The sequence below is a fragment of the Hippopotamus amphibius genome, chromosome 12 (genome assembly GCF_030028045.1).
Source record: "Hippopotamus amphibius kiboko isolate mHipAmp2 chromosome 12, mHipAmp2.hap2, whole genome shotgun sequence".
Taxonomy (NCBI): domain Eukaryota; kingdom Metazoa; phylum Chordata; class Mammalia; order Artiodactyla; family Hippopotamidae; genus Hippopotamus; species Hippopotamus amphibius.
Window position 1 is genome coordinate 785,904 of NC_080197.1, and position 14,246 is coordinate 800,149.

Sequence of the window (14,246 nt, forward strand, 5' to 3'; positions counted from 1 at the left end):
CCTTGACCACAAGGAAAACCAAGGCAGACGTGCGCCCAGGCACAGTGGCAGTGGCCCCCCAGGGTGCTGTGTCGAGAAGGATTCAGAGCAAGTATCTGTGCATCGGGGGAAGGTATGGAGTTGATTAGCAATGTCTGCCGCGGCCAGGGAGGAGGAGGAGGACGAGGTGCTGCCTCCCGGGCCCCGGGCCCCGCAGGCACCCCGAACCAGGAGGCAGGAGCCAGCGCGCCCGTGGTCCCCGTCCAGGCCAAACGCTCACCTGGCCTAGGACAGGAAGGCACGCACGCGGCTATGGATGGGGGCTCTGCAGATGGGGCACAGCTGCAGGCTGGGTGCGCAGTCGGTGCAGACCAGGTGGCCACAGGGCACGAAGACGACGGCCACGGCTCGGTCCAGGCACACCCTGCACGTGCGCTCCTCCTGCAGGCGCCGCAGCTGCTCCTCCGCGTCTCGGGCTCCTGGGGGCTCGAGAGCCAGCGGCACCCTCTGGGCCCGGGTTCCACCCGGTTCTCCACAGGGGACCCTGTGACACCGTCCCCACGCCCTGACCTCCGCCCACGGCACTGGCTGATGGGGGAGGCAGGCCAGACCTGGAGGGACCGCCCCCCCGTGGGATGCAGGCGTCCCGGCCCCGCCGCCACCCCAGGTGGGCCCTCCCCTTCACCTGCCTCCCTGGCGCCTTCCCCCTGGGCTTCTCTGCTGGGCGTGGGCAACTCAAGCCCCGGGTGGACAGGCGCTGTGGGCAGTTAGAACAGACGTGAGGCCCAGGTCCCCAGGGGACACGCGGCCCGGCCCAGAGACAGCAGGCCACAGATGACACCTGGTACAGCCCGCTCCCCCACCCACAGTGCACCAGGATCCCAGAGCCCACTTTCCCCAGGACACTCTGCCCATCTAGCCCTTGGCGTGGTGGCCACGATGCTGTGTGCCCAGCACTGGTTGGGTGGGGGGGCGCTGAGGGAAGTCCGTGCTCAGAGGGAATGAATGGGGAGAGGTGGGCCGTGTCCAGGAAGGAGGAGGTACCTCTGGCCCCCGCCGCCGGGCCCCCGTCCTCTTCCTGGAGCAGGTCAGCCACCAGCTGCGATGTGGACACTCCGGTCGGCACTGCTTGGCGGTACTTACGCTGCAGCAGCCCTTGCACCTGGCCTGGGCCGAAGCCCATCCGGAGCACGGCCTGCACCACGGGGCACTGGCTCCACACGGGCCACTCCCGGCTGCCCCCAGCAGCTGCAAGGCAGGGTGAGGGGTGCTGGGCCTAGGGCAGGCGGGGGCCGGGGCCTCGGGGTCCCGGCAGAGAGGCGACGGCCCGCCACTGTGGCCCGTCCACGGGGCCGCCTCAGCACGAGGCGCGCCGTGGCCATCATGGCCGCCCCTTCCACCTCCTGTGTACCCAGGGCCAGTGTTAGAGGTGCCGCCACGCAGGGAAGATGTGAAGTGGGTCCCCAAAGCCGCTGTGGACAGAGCCTGCCCGCGTGCCAGGCACTGCTGCCAGCGCGGCCACGGACCCCTGCTTAATCCCAAACGAGGTCAGCACCAGCCTCTGCACAGCTCAGGGCACTGAGGCTCAGAGAGCACGACCCAGACTGAACCCTGGGGCCCCTCGGACCCCACCCCCCGGGCCCTGGGCACTGATGGAGAGCAGAGGTCCCCACGGCGGCCCCCCTGTGTGCGGGGACGCGGCCGGTCGGCTCTCAGGCGTGGTGGGCTGCCGCCCCGGCAGAGGCTGCCCGGTGCACAGCAGCCTCCCCGGCCCCGCCCCCGAGCCAGCCACGGTGGCCAGCTCAGGGGTAGCAGGGGACGGCTCTGGCCTCCCTGGAGCCCTGGACACACACAGTGCCTGTGCGAAGCCCCCCGGGAAGCAAGCCCAGGCAGCACCCTCAGGCCTGGCCAAGCGGCCTTTGCGCTCCCTGCTGTCCTGCAGGGGGGCCCCTGTGGCCCCGGCCCCAGTGCAGGCCAAGGTGCCCAAGGGAGCAGAGCACAGGCCGCGTACCCGGCTCACCTGGGCGGGCGGCGGGACCTGCGTCTTCTGGTTCCTCCAAACGGTCCTGGAAGGAGCCAGAGAACACCTGTGCCCCGAGTAGACGGAGGAGCAGGGGTTGGGGGGACCCTCACCACCCGCCCCCAAAGCCCTAAGGGCAGGCAGGACTCACCCAGGAGCCCGGCAGGCGGCAACAAGACTGCTGGACGCGGCAGACAAAGTCCCTTCCCTTCGTCCGGAGCAGGAATTCACAGCTGAGGAAAGCGGGTTCCGGAGCCCCGTGGGCAGTGGGCCTGGGCTGTCAGAGGGCCCCCTGCACCCTCCAGGTCCCGCTCAGTGGACCCCTGGGGCTGGGGGCGTGCCTTCTGCCCCCACGCCCCGCAGCGCCTGCGGGGGCAGCTGGGCTCTGGGATGGTGGGCGCTCGTTGGGAGGCTGTCTTGGAGACAGATTCTTGAACATCAAGGGAGAGATAGCAGAAGTGCCGTTCCCAGAGAATGCCCCCAACCCTGGTCCCTGAGACTGGACACCCTGGGGACTGGGGAGGGGAGGCTGCCCACAGAGCCCGTACCTGGGGAACCACTTGGCGTGCTCGGTCCAGGGGTCGTCACCTTGCTCCCAGCACTGCAGACCCCCGTGGCAGAAGAAGCACCTCACCTTGTCCTGCTGGCCTGGGGTGGAGCCAACACACGGGTCCTGACCATACCTGGTCCCTCGCATGGCTGATGTGTCTTCCCTGGGGGCTCCCGGGAGGCCTTTCCTCCCAGGGCAGGAGCACTGTGGGGTTGCCTGGGAGCCTTGGGGGATCCCACTGGCCTCTGCCACCCCTTTGCCCAGCATTCTCCCCTGAATTCACGTGCACCCCATTTTCCCGATAGTGGAATGGGGGTAACCTTGTCTGGGCGCTTGCCAGGATCGAGGTGCACGTGGGGAAGGGGATACGGGGGGCGTCTACGCTGTTCACGGAAAGGTGCAGGCAGAGTCCTGGTGCCCCCCGGCCCCTCACCTTTGCCCCAGGTGCCCCTCCTCAGGACAGATTCCCCGTGACAGAAAGGAGGGGGCCTGTCTGCTGCCAGGCTGGGTTGGTGCAGAGACCACAGATCGGGGGCTGCTACAGGCACATCCCACCACCAGCTCCGAGAACCTGCCCCCGGACCCCCTGGGGCCCCATGGATGCCCCCCCGCCTCCCGCTCCTCCTCCTGGCTCCCTTGTCCCACCACTGCCCGCCCCCAGCCCAGGGTCCAACTGTCCGTGCTGTTCTGGCCTCTCCCCAGGGGGGCATGTAGGTTGGAGGCACAGGAGAGACTGCAGGGCGGGGGGAGGCGCGGAAGGGCTGTGGGGACCTTGGCCAGGACCCTCCCTGCCACGGGGGATGGGCTCCACGGAGAAGGTGGAGCCCAGTCCAGAAGGGTCCGCGCGGTGCCCGGGCCCCGGGACGTACCGGTGTGGAAGAAGCCGGCGGCGGCCAGCAGCTCCGGAGGCACCGCAGCGCTCGGCGGCCAGTCGTAGAAGGAGGCCAGCCGCAGCTCCTCGGAGCCCATCCCGGGGAAGGCAGGCCTCGCGGACTGGGCGGCCCCATCCTCCTCCTCCTCTGCCAGGGGGCGCAGCTGGCCCAGGATCTGCCCATCCGTGTGGTCCTGGCCTTCCCAGGACAGGGCACGGTCGGCACGCTGGCCCCGGATGAGGCCGCACAGAGAGGGGGGTCCGTGGTGTTCCCCAGCGGAGTGGCTGCCAGCTGCCCAGCGGCTGGGCTCCGGGCCACAGTGCCAGCCCTTGGTCCCGTCCTCGGGCCCCATAGAGAAGATGGCGGCCCTGCTGCGTCCTGTGGCCGTGACGGGTCCCTAGGCTGCCCGTTCTGGAATGTGCCCAGCCAGCCTGCCCCAGGGCTCCCGACCCCTGGGCCCTGCCTGGGGAGAGCGTTGGCCTTTGCCTCCAATAGCTGGTCAGGCACGGTCCTGCCCCCCCCCCCCCCCCCCCCCCGGTGCCCCGGGGGGCGGAGCAGCCAGGGGGCTGGGGGTGGGGGCTGCTGGGGCCCCGCCACGTTCTGGAAGGGGCCAGCGTGGCAGCCCGTGTCACATGCTGGCTGCAGCGGGCGTGTGTCACGGGGCTCCTGGGCCAGGGCCTCAGCCGTGGGGCCACCGTGGGGGCCGCGGCGGTCACCCTGCTCTACAGGGGCAGGCGGGGTCTCTTGGCACAAAGGGAGGGGCCAGAGCGTGGAGGCCCCTCCCAAGGCAGCAGAGGGCTGCTACTGGCTCTGGGACCTTGGTGGAGAGAGGGGCAGGGGAGAGGATGGGGGTGGCTTGTGCTCTGGCTCTCCGTGCCGGGTCCCTGGGCCCGGCGCCAGGGGGCCCTCTGAACGCAGAAGGTTCCAGGTGCTCTAAACCGCACAGTCGGTGCTGCCCAGGAGGGGAGGGCAGCCCCCGCTAGAGGATGGCACGGCCTAGCACCTGGGTGCCTGGTGAAGGGCTGGGCCTGGGCACTGGAGCACGTTACCTGGATGTCCTGCTCCCAGGCCTGGAGCTGCAAGGGGCTTGAGCCATGCCTGTGCACAGCTGGGCAGGAGCAGGAGGCCCTCAGCAGGCCCTGGAGCAGTGTCCAGCCTCCGGCCTCCAAGATTCTGTCCCCTCCCTCAGCCTCCGCCTCCGAGGGATCCAGGGGTTGAAGCCGTACGCGGTGAGGTCCGTCTCCCCATTTGAACCAGACTCCAGGAGGCGCCGTGCCCCAGACGCCAGGGTCCACGATTCCAGCTCCCTGTACCTGCCGCGCGTCAGGCTAGTCCTGCTGCTCGGGTGACTGGACCACCCCTCCCATCAGGTGCCCAGGCCCGGCCCCACTCCTGCCCCCTGCCTGCTAGGTATGCAGCCCAACCAGCCCAGGGCGACCTGGCTCCTGGTCTGGGGTTGCTCCAGGCCCGAGTCAAAGCCCCTGGCCGCGTGGGGTGCCCCCTTCCCTGGATGGGCTGCCCTCCAACCTGGTCACAGCCCAGGCCCAGGGGCCCCAGCGCCCCCAAACCTAGCAATTAGGGAAGATGGGAGGAGGGCTGTAACTCCGGTGGGTGGAGCGGGGTCCCCAGGACGGAAAGGCTTAGGGAGGAAGGGATGAAGAGGAAGACGGATGGGGTGCTCCTGCCCCCCACAGCCTCCTCCCCGGAGCACGAACCTCCTCCCCGCTCCCGAGAGCCGAGCAGAGAGGAACAGGCTTTCTGGGGATCGCGCTAAGAGTCGGGGAGGAGGGGCTCCCTGGCCCCAGGGCCAGGCTGGCAGGAGCGGCCGGGCACAGTGGGCGTCACCAAGAGGGGTGGGCGGAGTGGGTGCTCACACAGGCCGGGGCCCCCATCGCCCCCAGTGGCCCTCACCCCACCACCCACACCTGGGCACAGACCGAGGAGCCCGGAGCCCAGGCCTGCGCCGCGCTCCTGGGAGCGGGGCTGCCCTCTGCACCTGGCGGAGACCCCATCAGCCACCTGGCTGCACCAGCCGCTCAGCCGAGTGGCCAGGGTCCCGTGGAGCCCCGGGGCCTCGCCCAGCAGAGGCCTGGAGACAGCCGGTTTCCTACAGGAAAGCCTGTCCCGCACGGGGGGGGGCCTTCAGGAGAGGGGTGCTCGGGCAACTGGAAGGGGCGGGCCACGTCGCCCAGGAGAGGGTCCTGGGGGCAGGCGGAAACGGATGGGCCCCCGCTGGGACCTCCCAGCAAGACGCCTGGGGATCCCCGGCCCCTCCTCTCTGCCCCGGTCCCGCAGCCCGTGCGGAAACCCCGAGACCTCTGTCACTTCAGCAAACTTCAGGTGTGCCCGTCCCGGGGCCCTTTCAGCAGGTTTCCCCGGGACGGCCCTCTGCCCGCCCCACCCCCACCCTTTGGTGGGCAGCGAGGAGGACGAGGGTCCCCAGGCACCGGGTCGCCAGCTGCTCCCATCTCAGGAGGGAAAGCACAGCCCCCAGGGTTGCTCCAAACCATCCGGGCATGGGGACGGGCTGGCTCAGAGGGCCCTCTGCAGGGGGTCCTGGCAGCAGGGGCAGGGTCCCCCGGCAGCACCTCTGAGGTCTGTTCCCTCAGATCCTGAAGTTTGGGGGCTGAGAGGGGAGAAGCAGGGTCCCTCAATTCCAGAAATTCCAGACGTGCAACCTGCAGGGACCACCCCACCCCGTGGCAGAATCTCCCTGGGAAGGGGGGCCGGTGCCTGAGCTGAGGGAGGCCCCGCCGCTCCTGGCCTCCGCGCACGCACCTGGAAGCGGGTGTGTCTGCGAGCACGTCCAGGCGCCTGGCTGCACGGAGCAGGGCTGGGGTCACCCTCAGAGCCGTGCGCGATGCGGACGAAGACTGGCCTTGGCCTCTCTGCTTGTCTGAGGCCACAGTTGAAACTCTCAACATGAGGAATTATTCGTGTCTTACTTATACAGTTAAATAAAAAGACATCGGGAGCTAAAAATAACTATCATACGCTAATTCCAGAAACTTTGAGAACATTGAAAACATAAGGAAATAAAAGTCACCACCTGAACTGGCTCTGGTACCACCAGGGCCAGTTTCCAGAACCAACGCTGCCCGGCAGCTGCCCAGGCAGGGAGCTCCCTGGAGCCTCACACGTTTCTTTGCTACTTTCCGTGAATCTACAGTCGTTTCAAAAGAAGCAACTGAGAAAAGCCATCAGCCTCCCCTCCCCTGAGAGAGAAGCACGGCTGTTACTATCTTGCTGTTTCCTTCCAGGCATGCTCTGCGCATTTGCTATGTGCCCATTTTCCTCACTTAGTGTTGTACGTCAGGTTTTTTTCTTTAAATGGGCACATACCAGGAGTTTTTGTTGTTGTTGTTGTTTGTTTTTTGCTTTCTGTGTCAGTTTTTTTTAATGTGTTGTTTATTTTAAATTTATTTATTTATGTTATTGGCTGTGTTGGGTCTTTTTTGCTGCACGCAGGCTTTCTTTTTAGTTGCAGTGAGTGGGGGCTACTCTTCGTTGTGGTGCGCGGGCTCCTCATTGCCGTGGCTTCTCTTGTTGCGGAGCATGGGCTCTAGGCGCTTGGGCTTCAGTAGTTGCAGCACATGGGCTCAATAGTTGTGGCGCACGGGCTTCGTTGCTCCACAGCATGTGGGATCTTCCCGGAGCAGGGATCGAACCCGTGTCCCCTGCGTTGCCAGGCGGATTCTCAACCACTGCGCCACCTAGGAAGCCCCCTGTGTCAGTTTTTAAACACGAACAGATATCTGTCGACGCCCCAGATGGCTCACCTTGACCACCTTGGGAGCTCTGTGAATCTTTGCAGTGAAACCTCCCCAGGTAAGACGATGCCAGACGGGAGGCGGCGGGTAGAGGCCTCCAGGCCACCCCGATCCGTTTACAGGCAGGAGCGCAAAGACGACCCAGGACCCCATACGATTTGCTCCTGCAGTTGGACCAGATCCCCACTCTCCCCCACAGATTCAGAACAAGATGGGGTCTGGACTTCCCTGGCGGTACAGTGGTTAAGAATCCACCTGCCAGAAATAGAGACACAGGTGTAGAGAACAAACATATGGACACCAAGTGGGGAAAGCGGGGAGGGTTGTGGGGGGGAATGAGTTGGAAGATTGGGAGACCAAATTGTACACTCTAAATATATGCAGCTTATTGTATGTTAACTGTATCTCAATAAAAGTTCTTAAAAAAAAAAAAAAAGAATCCGCCTGCCAGTGCAGGGCATATGGCTTCAATGCCCGGTCTGGGAAGATCCCACGTGATGGGAAGCAACTAAGCCCGAGCGCCACAACTACCGAGGCGCTGTGCCACAGCTACTGAAGCCCATGCACCTAGAGCCCTTGCTCCGCAGCAAGAGAAGCCACCGCACTGAGAAGCCCACGCCCTGTGATGAAGAGTAGCCCCCACTTGCCGCAACCAGAGAAAAGCCCGCACACAGCAATGACGACCCGATGCAGCCAACATATACAAATAAAACAAACACCAACAAAACGGCCAGGGTTGGACAGGAATATCCCCAGATTGAGGGCTCCCCCCCATGACGGGACCTGGCCTAGAATGATGGGGGCCGGGCCAGCACCTCCCCCAGAGCCGCTCACCCACCAGAGGAGATTCTCACACGGGAGCTGTGTGTGCAGCCACTCGAAGGCGCTCTGGCTTTCCTTCGGGATGGCAGGACCAGGGTCCCTGGGGGGGCGGGTGGGTAGACCTGCTGGACCTATCCCCCTGGAGCGAGGCTTCTGAGGCCGCGGCCTGAGTCGGCAGAACGCAGGGGAGGGTGCCGGCCACGCCCTGGTCCAGCCCAGGCCTCAGGCCTCCCTCCGGGCTCCTGAGTTTCCAGGAGGCTCAGTGCTGGGAAGCTGCGCCTGCTGCCCGGGCCTGGGGGCACCACAAGCTCCTCCGAGCCTGGGGAGTGGCGGCCCTCTCCGGACCCGCACCCCACCTCTCCTCAGGTCCCCCACTCGGGGATCTTGGAGCCTGGCTGGCACAGGCGCGTCCCGGCCTGTGTCCGGAGAGCAAGGACTTCAGGTGACCACCGGGCACCAGGCCAGCACCGCAGAGCAGGCGGGGCAGAGCACCTGGGGCCGGGACCCCTCCCTCCCCGACCCTCCCCTCCCCACCGTGTCCATAGCCCCGTCCCCCTCAGAGCTCCTGCAGACAGACCCTGCCTGGCGGCCTGCACTCCACCTGGGCCCCACTTGCGGGTGATGACCAGGACCTGTCCCTCCAGCCACCAGTGGAAATCAGACAAAGCACAAGCTGCGCGTGACCGGCACTGACTTCGGCCTGGGTCAGCCCAGGCAGGCCAAGGCGGTCCCATGGAGGGGACACATCTGCTGTGGTTCTCTGGGGGGCCCTTAGAGCCTAGAAAGGTGCCGGGACCAGAGGGTCCCAGGGCCAGAGGGAGAGGGGAAGGATGGCTCTTTCAGTTCACCCTCAGAGAAAGATGCTGTGTACCACCCTACCTCTGGCCCTGAGGCTGGGGTGGGGTCCTCCGGAGCAGACCCTGAAACCAAGACTGGAGCGGAAGAGCTTTATTTGGGGGTCACTGCAGGAAGCGGCTGGGGGGTGGGCAAGGTGCTGTTAGCTTAGATGCTCCGAGGGGTCCCTGCTCTGGGCACCCCTGCTGGGGGCCACGGAGCAGGCGGCCCTCCGGCAGCTGGCCAGGCTCTGGCTCCGGGCTCGCAGCAAAAGGCCAGCGGGGGCGCGTGGGGAGAGTGAGTGCCAGGGTGGCCGGGCCCTCCCGGGCATCTCCCCACTGCCTGAGGCTGGACCTGCCCACGCGCAGCTGTCTGGACCACAGCTTCGGGGCGGCCTTCGCACGCCAGTCCGCGTCACCTGGGCTTGTTAGATCAGCTGACTTCTGGGCCTGCATGGCCCCAGGCCTGGCAGGATGATCACCTGGTTCCCAGAACAGGCTTTTGCACAGCTGGCCTGACTCCTTCCTGCCCCTCCTCAAGCCCAGGTGCCCCTTGAAGCTGAGCTAGAAGGCTGGGAGGTGGACGGGAGGCAGAGCCTGGGGAAGGGAAAGGAGGGAATGCTGAGACGTGGCCTTCTGGTCTCAGTCCTGCAGAGCCCGGACCGTCCCCTGAGCGGCCGCCAACAGCTCCTGCACTCACAGCTCAGCGTCTCATCCCCGGGGACCTGGCCGCTGTTCTGGGCTGGGGCTCACAGGCTCTTGATTGGGCCAGGTGAGGTGCCCACCCCCAGCCACAGGGACCAACGGGGGACTCCCCAAAAGTTTAGCAGGACGTGTCACTGCACAGAAGGGGACGATGCTGGCACGAAAAGAGACAGCTGGGGAGCCGCGTGGAGGGCCTTCCCCGTCCCCAGACGCCACAGGCCCTGGGCTCCATGCCTCCCACAGGGGGGCTGTGCTGTCCAGCGTGATTCTCCACACCTGCCCCCAGGACCCCTCCAGCGGCAGGTCCCCTCTCCAGGGCTGGCCCCGCTCACCCTCGTTCCTGCCCCAGCTGCCTGCCCTCCCCAGGCACCCGGCCCAGCCATCAAGGCCCCTCCTTTTCCAGGCTGCCTGCAGCCTTGCACGGTCTTGTCACGCGGGCCCCATCGCTCCTGCTCCCGGTGCCACCCCCGCCCCCGCCCCCGCCCCCGCCCGCCCTGTGTTGTGGCCACTCTGGCTCCTGTGGTCCCGATCTTTGCGGACCTCTAGCAGAGAGTCCTCATGGTGTCCTGGGACCTCACAGCATGCGCCCTGCGCGGAGATGAGCTGGTGCTTGGGAGATAAAGCTCTGTTATCACCACGTTGACATTCCTAATACTTTTGTCTTTGAATTTATGTTTTGTAAAGCGCCATCCGACGGGACAGAGGGGCATGTGGCAGGGGCCTGGGGCCTCCCAGTGCCCCTTCTCCTAGGACCGATTCTTGGCCGCCCACTCCTTGGCCCTCCAGCCAGGGACCATCGCTGCCCCTCGCCCCAGCAGAGGTCGAGGGGTGAACACAGAGGCACACTGATGGACAGGGCTGGGCCCCGGGTGTCTGCGAGGGCCTGTGTTCCCTCTGGGAGTGCCCCCTGACATTGAACAGCAAATAATAAATAACGAATGCCACCGCGGGTCAGAGAGAGACGGCAGAGGGAAGGGAAGGCCTCTCCTGCTTCTGCAACAAGGCCCCAGGTTCTCGCCCTGCACTGCGGCGGCCCTGCATCATCTCGCTGCCGAGGTCGACGCCACCTGAGCTGGGATGCTGCTGCAGAGCAACTCAGTCCCCGCTGTTGTGTCGACTGCCTGGCAGCACGCGTCCCGCTCCCGCACCTGCGAGACATCAGGCCCCTCACCACCTGGCACTGTCTTTGGGGACAGACAGTGGTACGCTGCTGAGGCTGAAGGTGCCCTTGACCACGTGGCACTCAGACACCTCAAGTGCAGCTCCTGGAAAAGCAGGGTGGGAGCTGACGGGCATGACCAGCACAGGGGCGGGTGCTGCAGGGCCCGGGGGGACGCGGTGCGGAGGGGCAGGGCCCAGGGCACCTCCAGGCGGCCACGGATGAGCTGTGTGGCCCGGGCAAGCTTTAACCTCTGGGCGCTTAGTGGCTCCAGGAAGCCAGACCCGCTTCTGTCTCACAGGTTGCTCTCTACCTGTTAGATCGTGACCGGTGGGGATCACAGCCCCCTCCAGGGAGCACGCAGCCAGCCCTGTGCCCTGGCTCCCAGCCCCAGCTGGCGAGCGCCTGCCTGTCCTGAGCCTCCTTTCTGGGACGGGCCCCGGAGGCCTTCCCAAGGTCAGGCCGGCGCCCCTCCTGGCTCCACCTGAACCCTGATCCGAGGTGCCCTGCCTCCCCCCGGCGAGGGGCAGCCTCTTCCCCTCACTGAGCGTCAGGCCAGCGGCGCTCTGCGGTCTGTGAAGCAGACCCCCAGGGCGGGGCTCCCCGGGGCAGGGGCCACGTGCACCCCCGAGCCCCACACACGCAAGGCACAGAGAAGTGCTCGATTAACACTTACGGAATTACTGACCCAACGAGACATTCAAAGAGAGGCGGTTTCAAAACTGTAAAGTGCTGTAAATCATAGCGACACACCAAAGGCACTCCTGAGCCCAGCAGCAGGAGAGGCCCGAGCACGTGAGCAGGTGTGTGTGGTAGGAACAGCTCCCGAGAAAGCACAGAGGACGCGGCTTCCGGAAGGAGGCCACCGATGGGGGATGAGCCCCGCGTTTAGGGGAGAAGGGGCCGGGGAGTGGCTGGCCCCAGCACGGGCACCCCCCTCACGCCTCAGGTGGACGGGTGTCTTTGTGTGCAGGCCCCTGGAGGCCAACTGTGGGGTGAGCCCTGTCCAGTCCCTGGGGGGCACTCTGCTCCAGCCAACGGTCATCTGAATTCAGGGCCAACACGCTTTGGCCCCACCCCCTGCTCGGAGGAAGGTCTCCTTGTCAATGAACGGGCACAGCCTCTTTTGGGGGTGACCTGCCAGATCTAACATCATGCGGGTGGCCACTGTGCATGCCCTTTGACCCAGTGATCCCACCTGCAGGAAGCCCCCGCACAGGTGTGCATGTGCGTCTGGGCCAGCAGGGCTGGAACAGCCTGGGAAGGACCTTCTGCCTCCCACCTTGTACCTTTCAGTACATAGGTGAGGTGTTTTGTGTCTGTTTGTTTTTTGGTTTTTGATTTTTTTTGGCCACGTGGCTTGTGGGATCTTAGTTCCCCGACCAGGGATTGAACCTGGGGCCACGGTGGTGAAAGCGTCGAGCCCCAACCACAGGACCACCAGGGAAGTCCTTGATGAGGTTTTCAACCACGTGCTTACATGCCTTTGAAATAAATAGAAAATCAAACCTGTTTAAATCAGTGCTGGAAATGTTTAGACAATCCCATCCTCCATCCCAGCTGGGTTCGGCAGGGAGGGGGCGCCTGAGGGTGGAGGGCCCCCATAAGGTGCTGGCAGGAGACCCCTGAGCCACGTGCCTGCATGGATTCGACTCCTCCCCAAAGCTGAAGGGCGACCAGGTGTCAGGTGGGGGAGGGCAGGAGCGGCGTGTTCTGGGCAGTGGGGAGAGCCCCTTGGTCCCGATCACCCTTGCCCAGAGGTCCCTGGGCTGTTCCAAAGCCAGAGCTGGTCAGTGTCACTTGAGGCCCCCACACCCCCTCCCCGTGCCAGGAGCTGGGGCAGTTTCTTCCACCCCCTTCACGGCTGGACCGTGGTAGTGCCCCTCTGCAGTAACAGGAAGCTCAGCTCCAGACTCCATGACTCCACCCTTCCCGTGTCCTCAGGCCTGGCAGAGGAAAGGTTTCCCCTGGGGCTGGTCTGGGGGCCTCAGCCCCCTGTGCTGGGCCCACAGAGTCCCCTTATAGGGCCTCTGGGGACTCTATGCTCCGCGCTGCAGGCTGCCGTCACGCTCCCCCCTCCCTGAGATCAGTGAGGGCCACTGCCAGATTTCCCAGCTGGCGAAGTGGCAGCCTGGGGTGGGCCCAGGTGGTGGCTATCAGATCCTGGTTGCCCCTTCCCTGACCAGCAGGCCAGTGTGGCTGCACCTCCGCAGGCCTCTAGTTTGGGGGGCCACCCCTTCCACTGCTTGGCCCCTGAATTTTCAGCTGACATCATTTGTGATCCCCTTACTGGCTGAATGGTGTCCCCCCAGACTCCCGTCCGTTGGGTACCAGTGAATGTGACCTTATTTGAAAATAGGGTCTCTGTAGACAGAATGACGTTAAGATGAGGTCATACCGGATGAGGGTAGCCCTAAACCCAATGACAGTGTCTTTACAAGAAAAGGAAGATTCAGAGCCACGACACAGGGAGAGGCTGTGTGATTGCAGAGGCCGAGAGCCAGGGACACCGGGGCCGCCAGATGCTGGCAGAGCTGGCATTCCAGGCCTTTAACCTTCAGCAGATCTGGGCCTTGCGAAGATGTAACACCTGCCAGAGCTGGAAAAGAAGAAAAGACAGCCACCTGGAAGCCGTGCTGGGGAGTGGCTGCAGGGGCCGGGGAGCCCTGAGGGGCATCCAGACTGGGGGCCTGGTGTGGGGTGAGATGGGAGCGAGTGGGGGGAGAGAAGAGGTCTGCCTTCAGGAAGGGGCTGTCCCCTTGGGAATAGAGACCAAAAGGCCCCTAGCAGGTCCTGGACTAGGGCAAAGTGCGGGACTGAACTCAGCCTCCCCGGGGTGAAACCCGGGGTCAAGACTCTAACAGGCAAGTTGGTTACAAACTGGGGAGCCCCTTGGAGACCCAAGAAAGTGCTCACACAGCAGCGCCCTCAGAGAGCCCCAGCGCAGGGCTCCGCGGAGCCGCCCCGAGAATCCCAAAGCTCCAGAGCCTGCGCGCCCTCCCAGGGTTGCTGGCGGGGCGTTTGGGGCGAGCTGCGGGGAAGAGGGGGCCGCGGCCCGCTGAAAGTGGCTCTTGGTGGCTGGCCGCGCTCGCTGGCCGCGCTTCTTCACATCTCAGGGACCCGCGCGGGGTGCCACTGGGCTCCCACCCCGCGCCCGCCTGCGCCTGCACACGCCGCGCGGCCGCGCCCCCAGCGCCCCAGCTGTGGCCGCGGGCCCAGGCCCGACAGGTGCTCGGCTGCCGGCGGCCCCTTGACGCCGCGGGACACGCCCACGTGACCGCCCCGCCCCGCCGCGCCCCGCCCCGCCGCGCCAGATTGGGACCCGGGCGCGAGATCCGTCCCGCCGGGCGGCGGCGCGCAGGCGCGGCGCGTGGCGGTTCGTCGACCTCCCGGCCTGCCCCGCGCGCGCTGACGTCGCGCCGCCTCGTCCCCGCCGTCGCCGCCGCCGCCGCCGCCGCCTCCTCCGCCATTGGAGTCGGCGCCTGGTCAGTGTGTCCCGTCGCGCTCGCCGCCCCGCGCCGCCTGCGAGCGGCCCG

The 14,246-nt window shown here is 65.8% G+C and overlaps 1 protein-coding gene across 2 annotated transcripts; it reads right to left on the reverse strand.

Moving 5' to 3' along the window:
• Positions 1-264: 264 nt before the first annotated feature.
• BIRC7 (baculoviral IAP repeat containing 7) lies at positions 265-3,773 on the reverse strand. Of its 2 annotated transcripts, none has more exons than XM_057703948.1 (6): positions 3,419-3,773; positions 2,548-2,647; positions 2,151-2,232; positions 1,991-2,045; positions 665-736; positions 265-458 (listed from the first exon to the last, which is right to left on the reverse strand). In XM_057703948.1, exons 1-6 carry the CDS (start codon positions 3,771-3,773, stop codon positions 265-267), a joined length of 858 nt encoding a protein of 285 aa, XP_057559931.1. The 2 variants fall into 2 exon arrangements, with proteins under 2 accessions (XP_057559931.1, XP_057559930.1); XM_057703947.1 differs by having other exon boundaries at positions 265-509.
• Between the last annotated feature and the right edge of the window lie 10,473 nt (positions 3,774-14,246).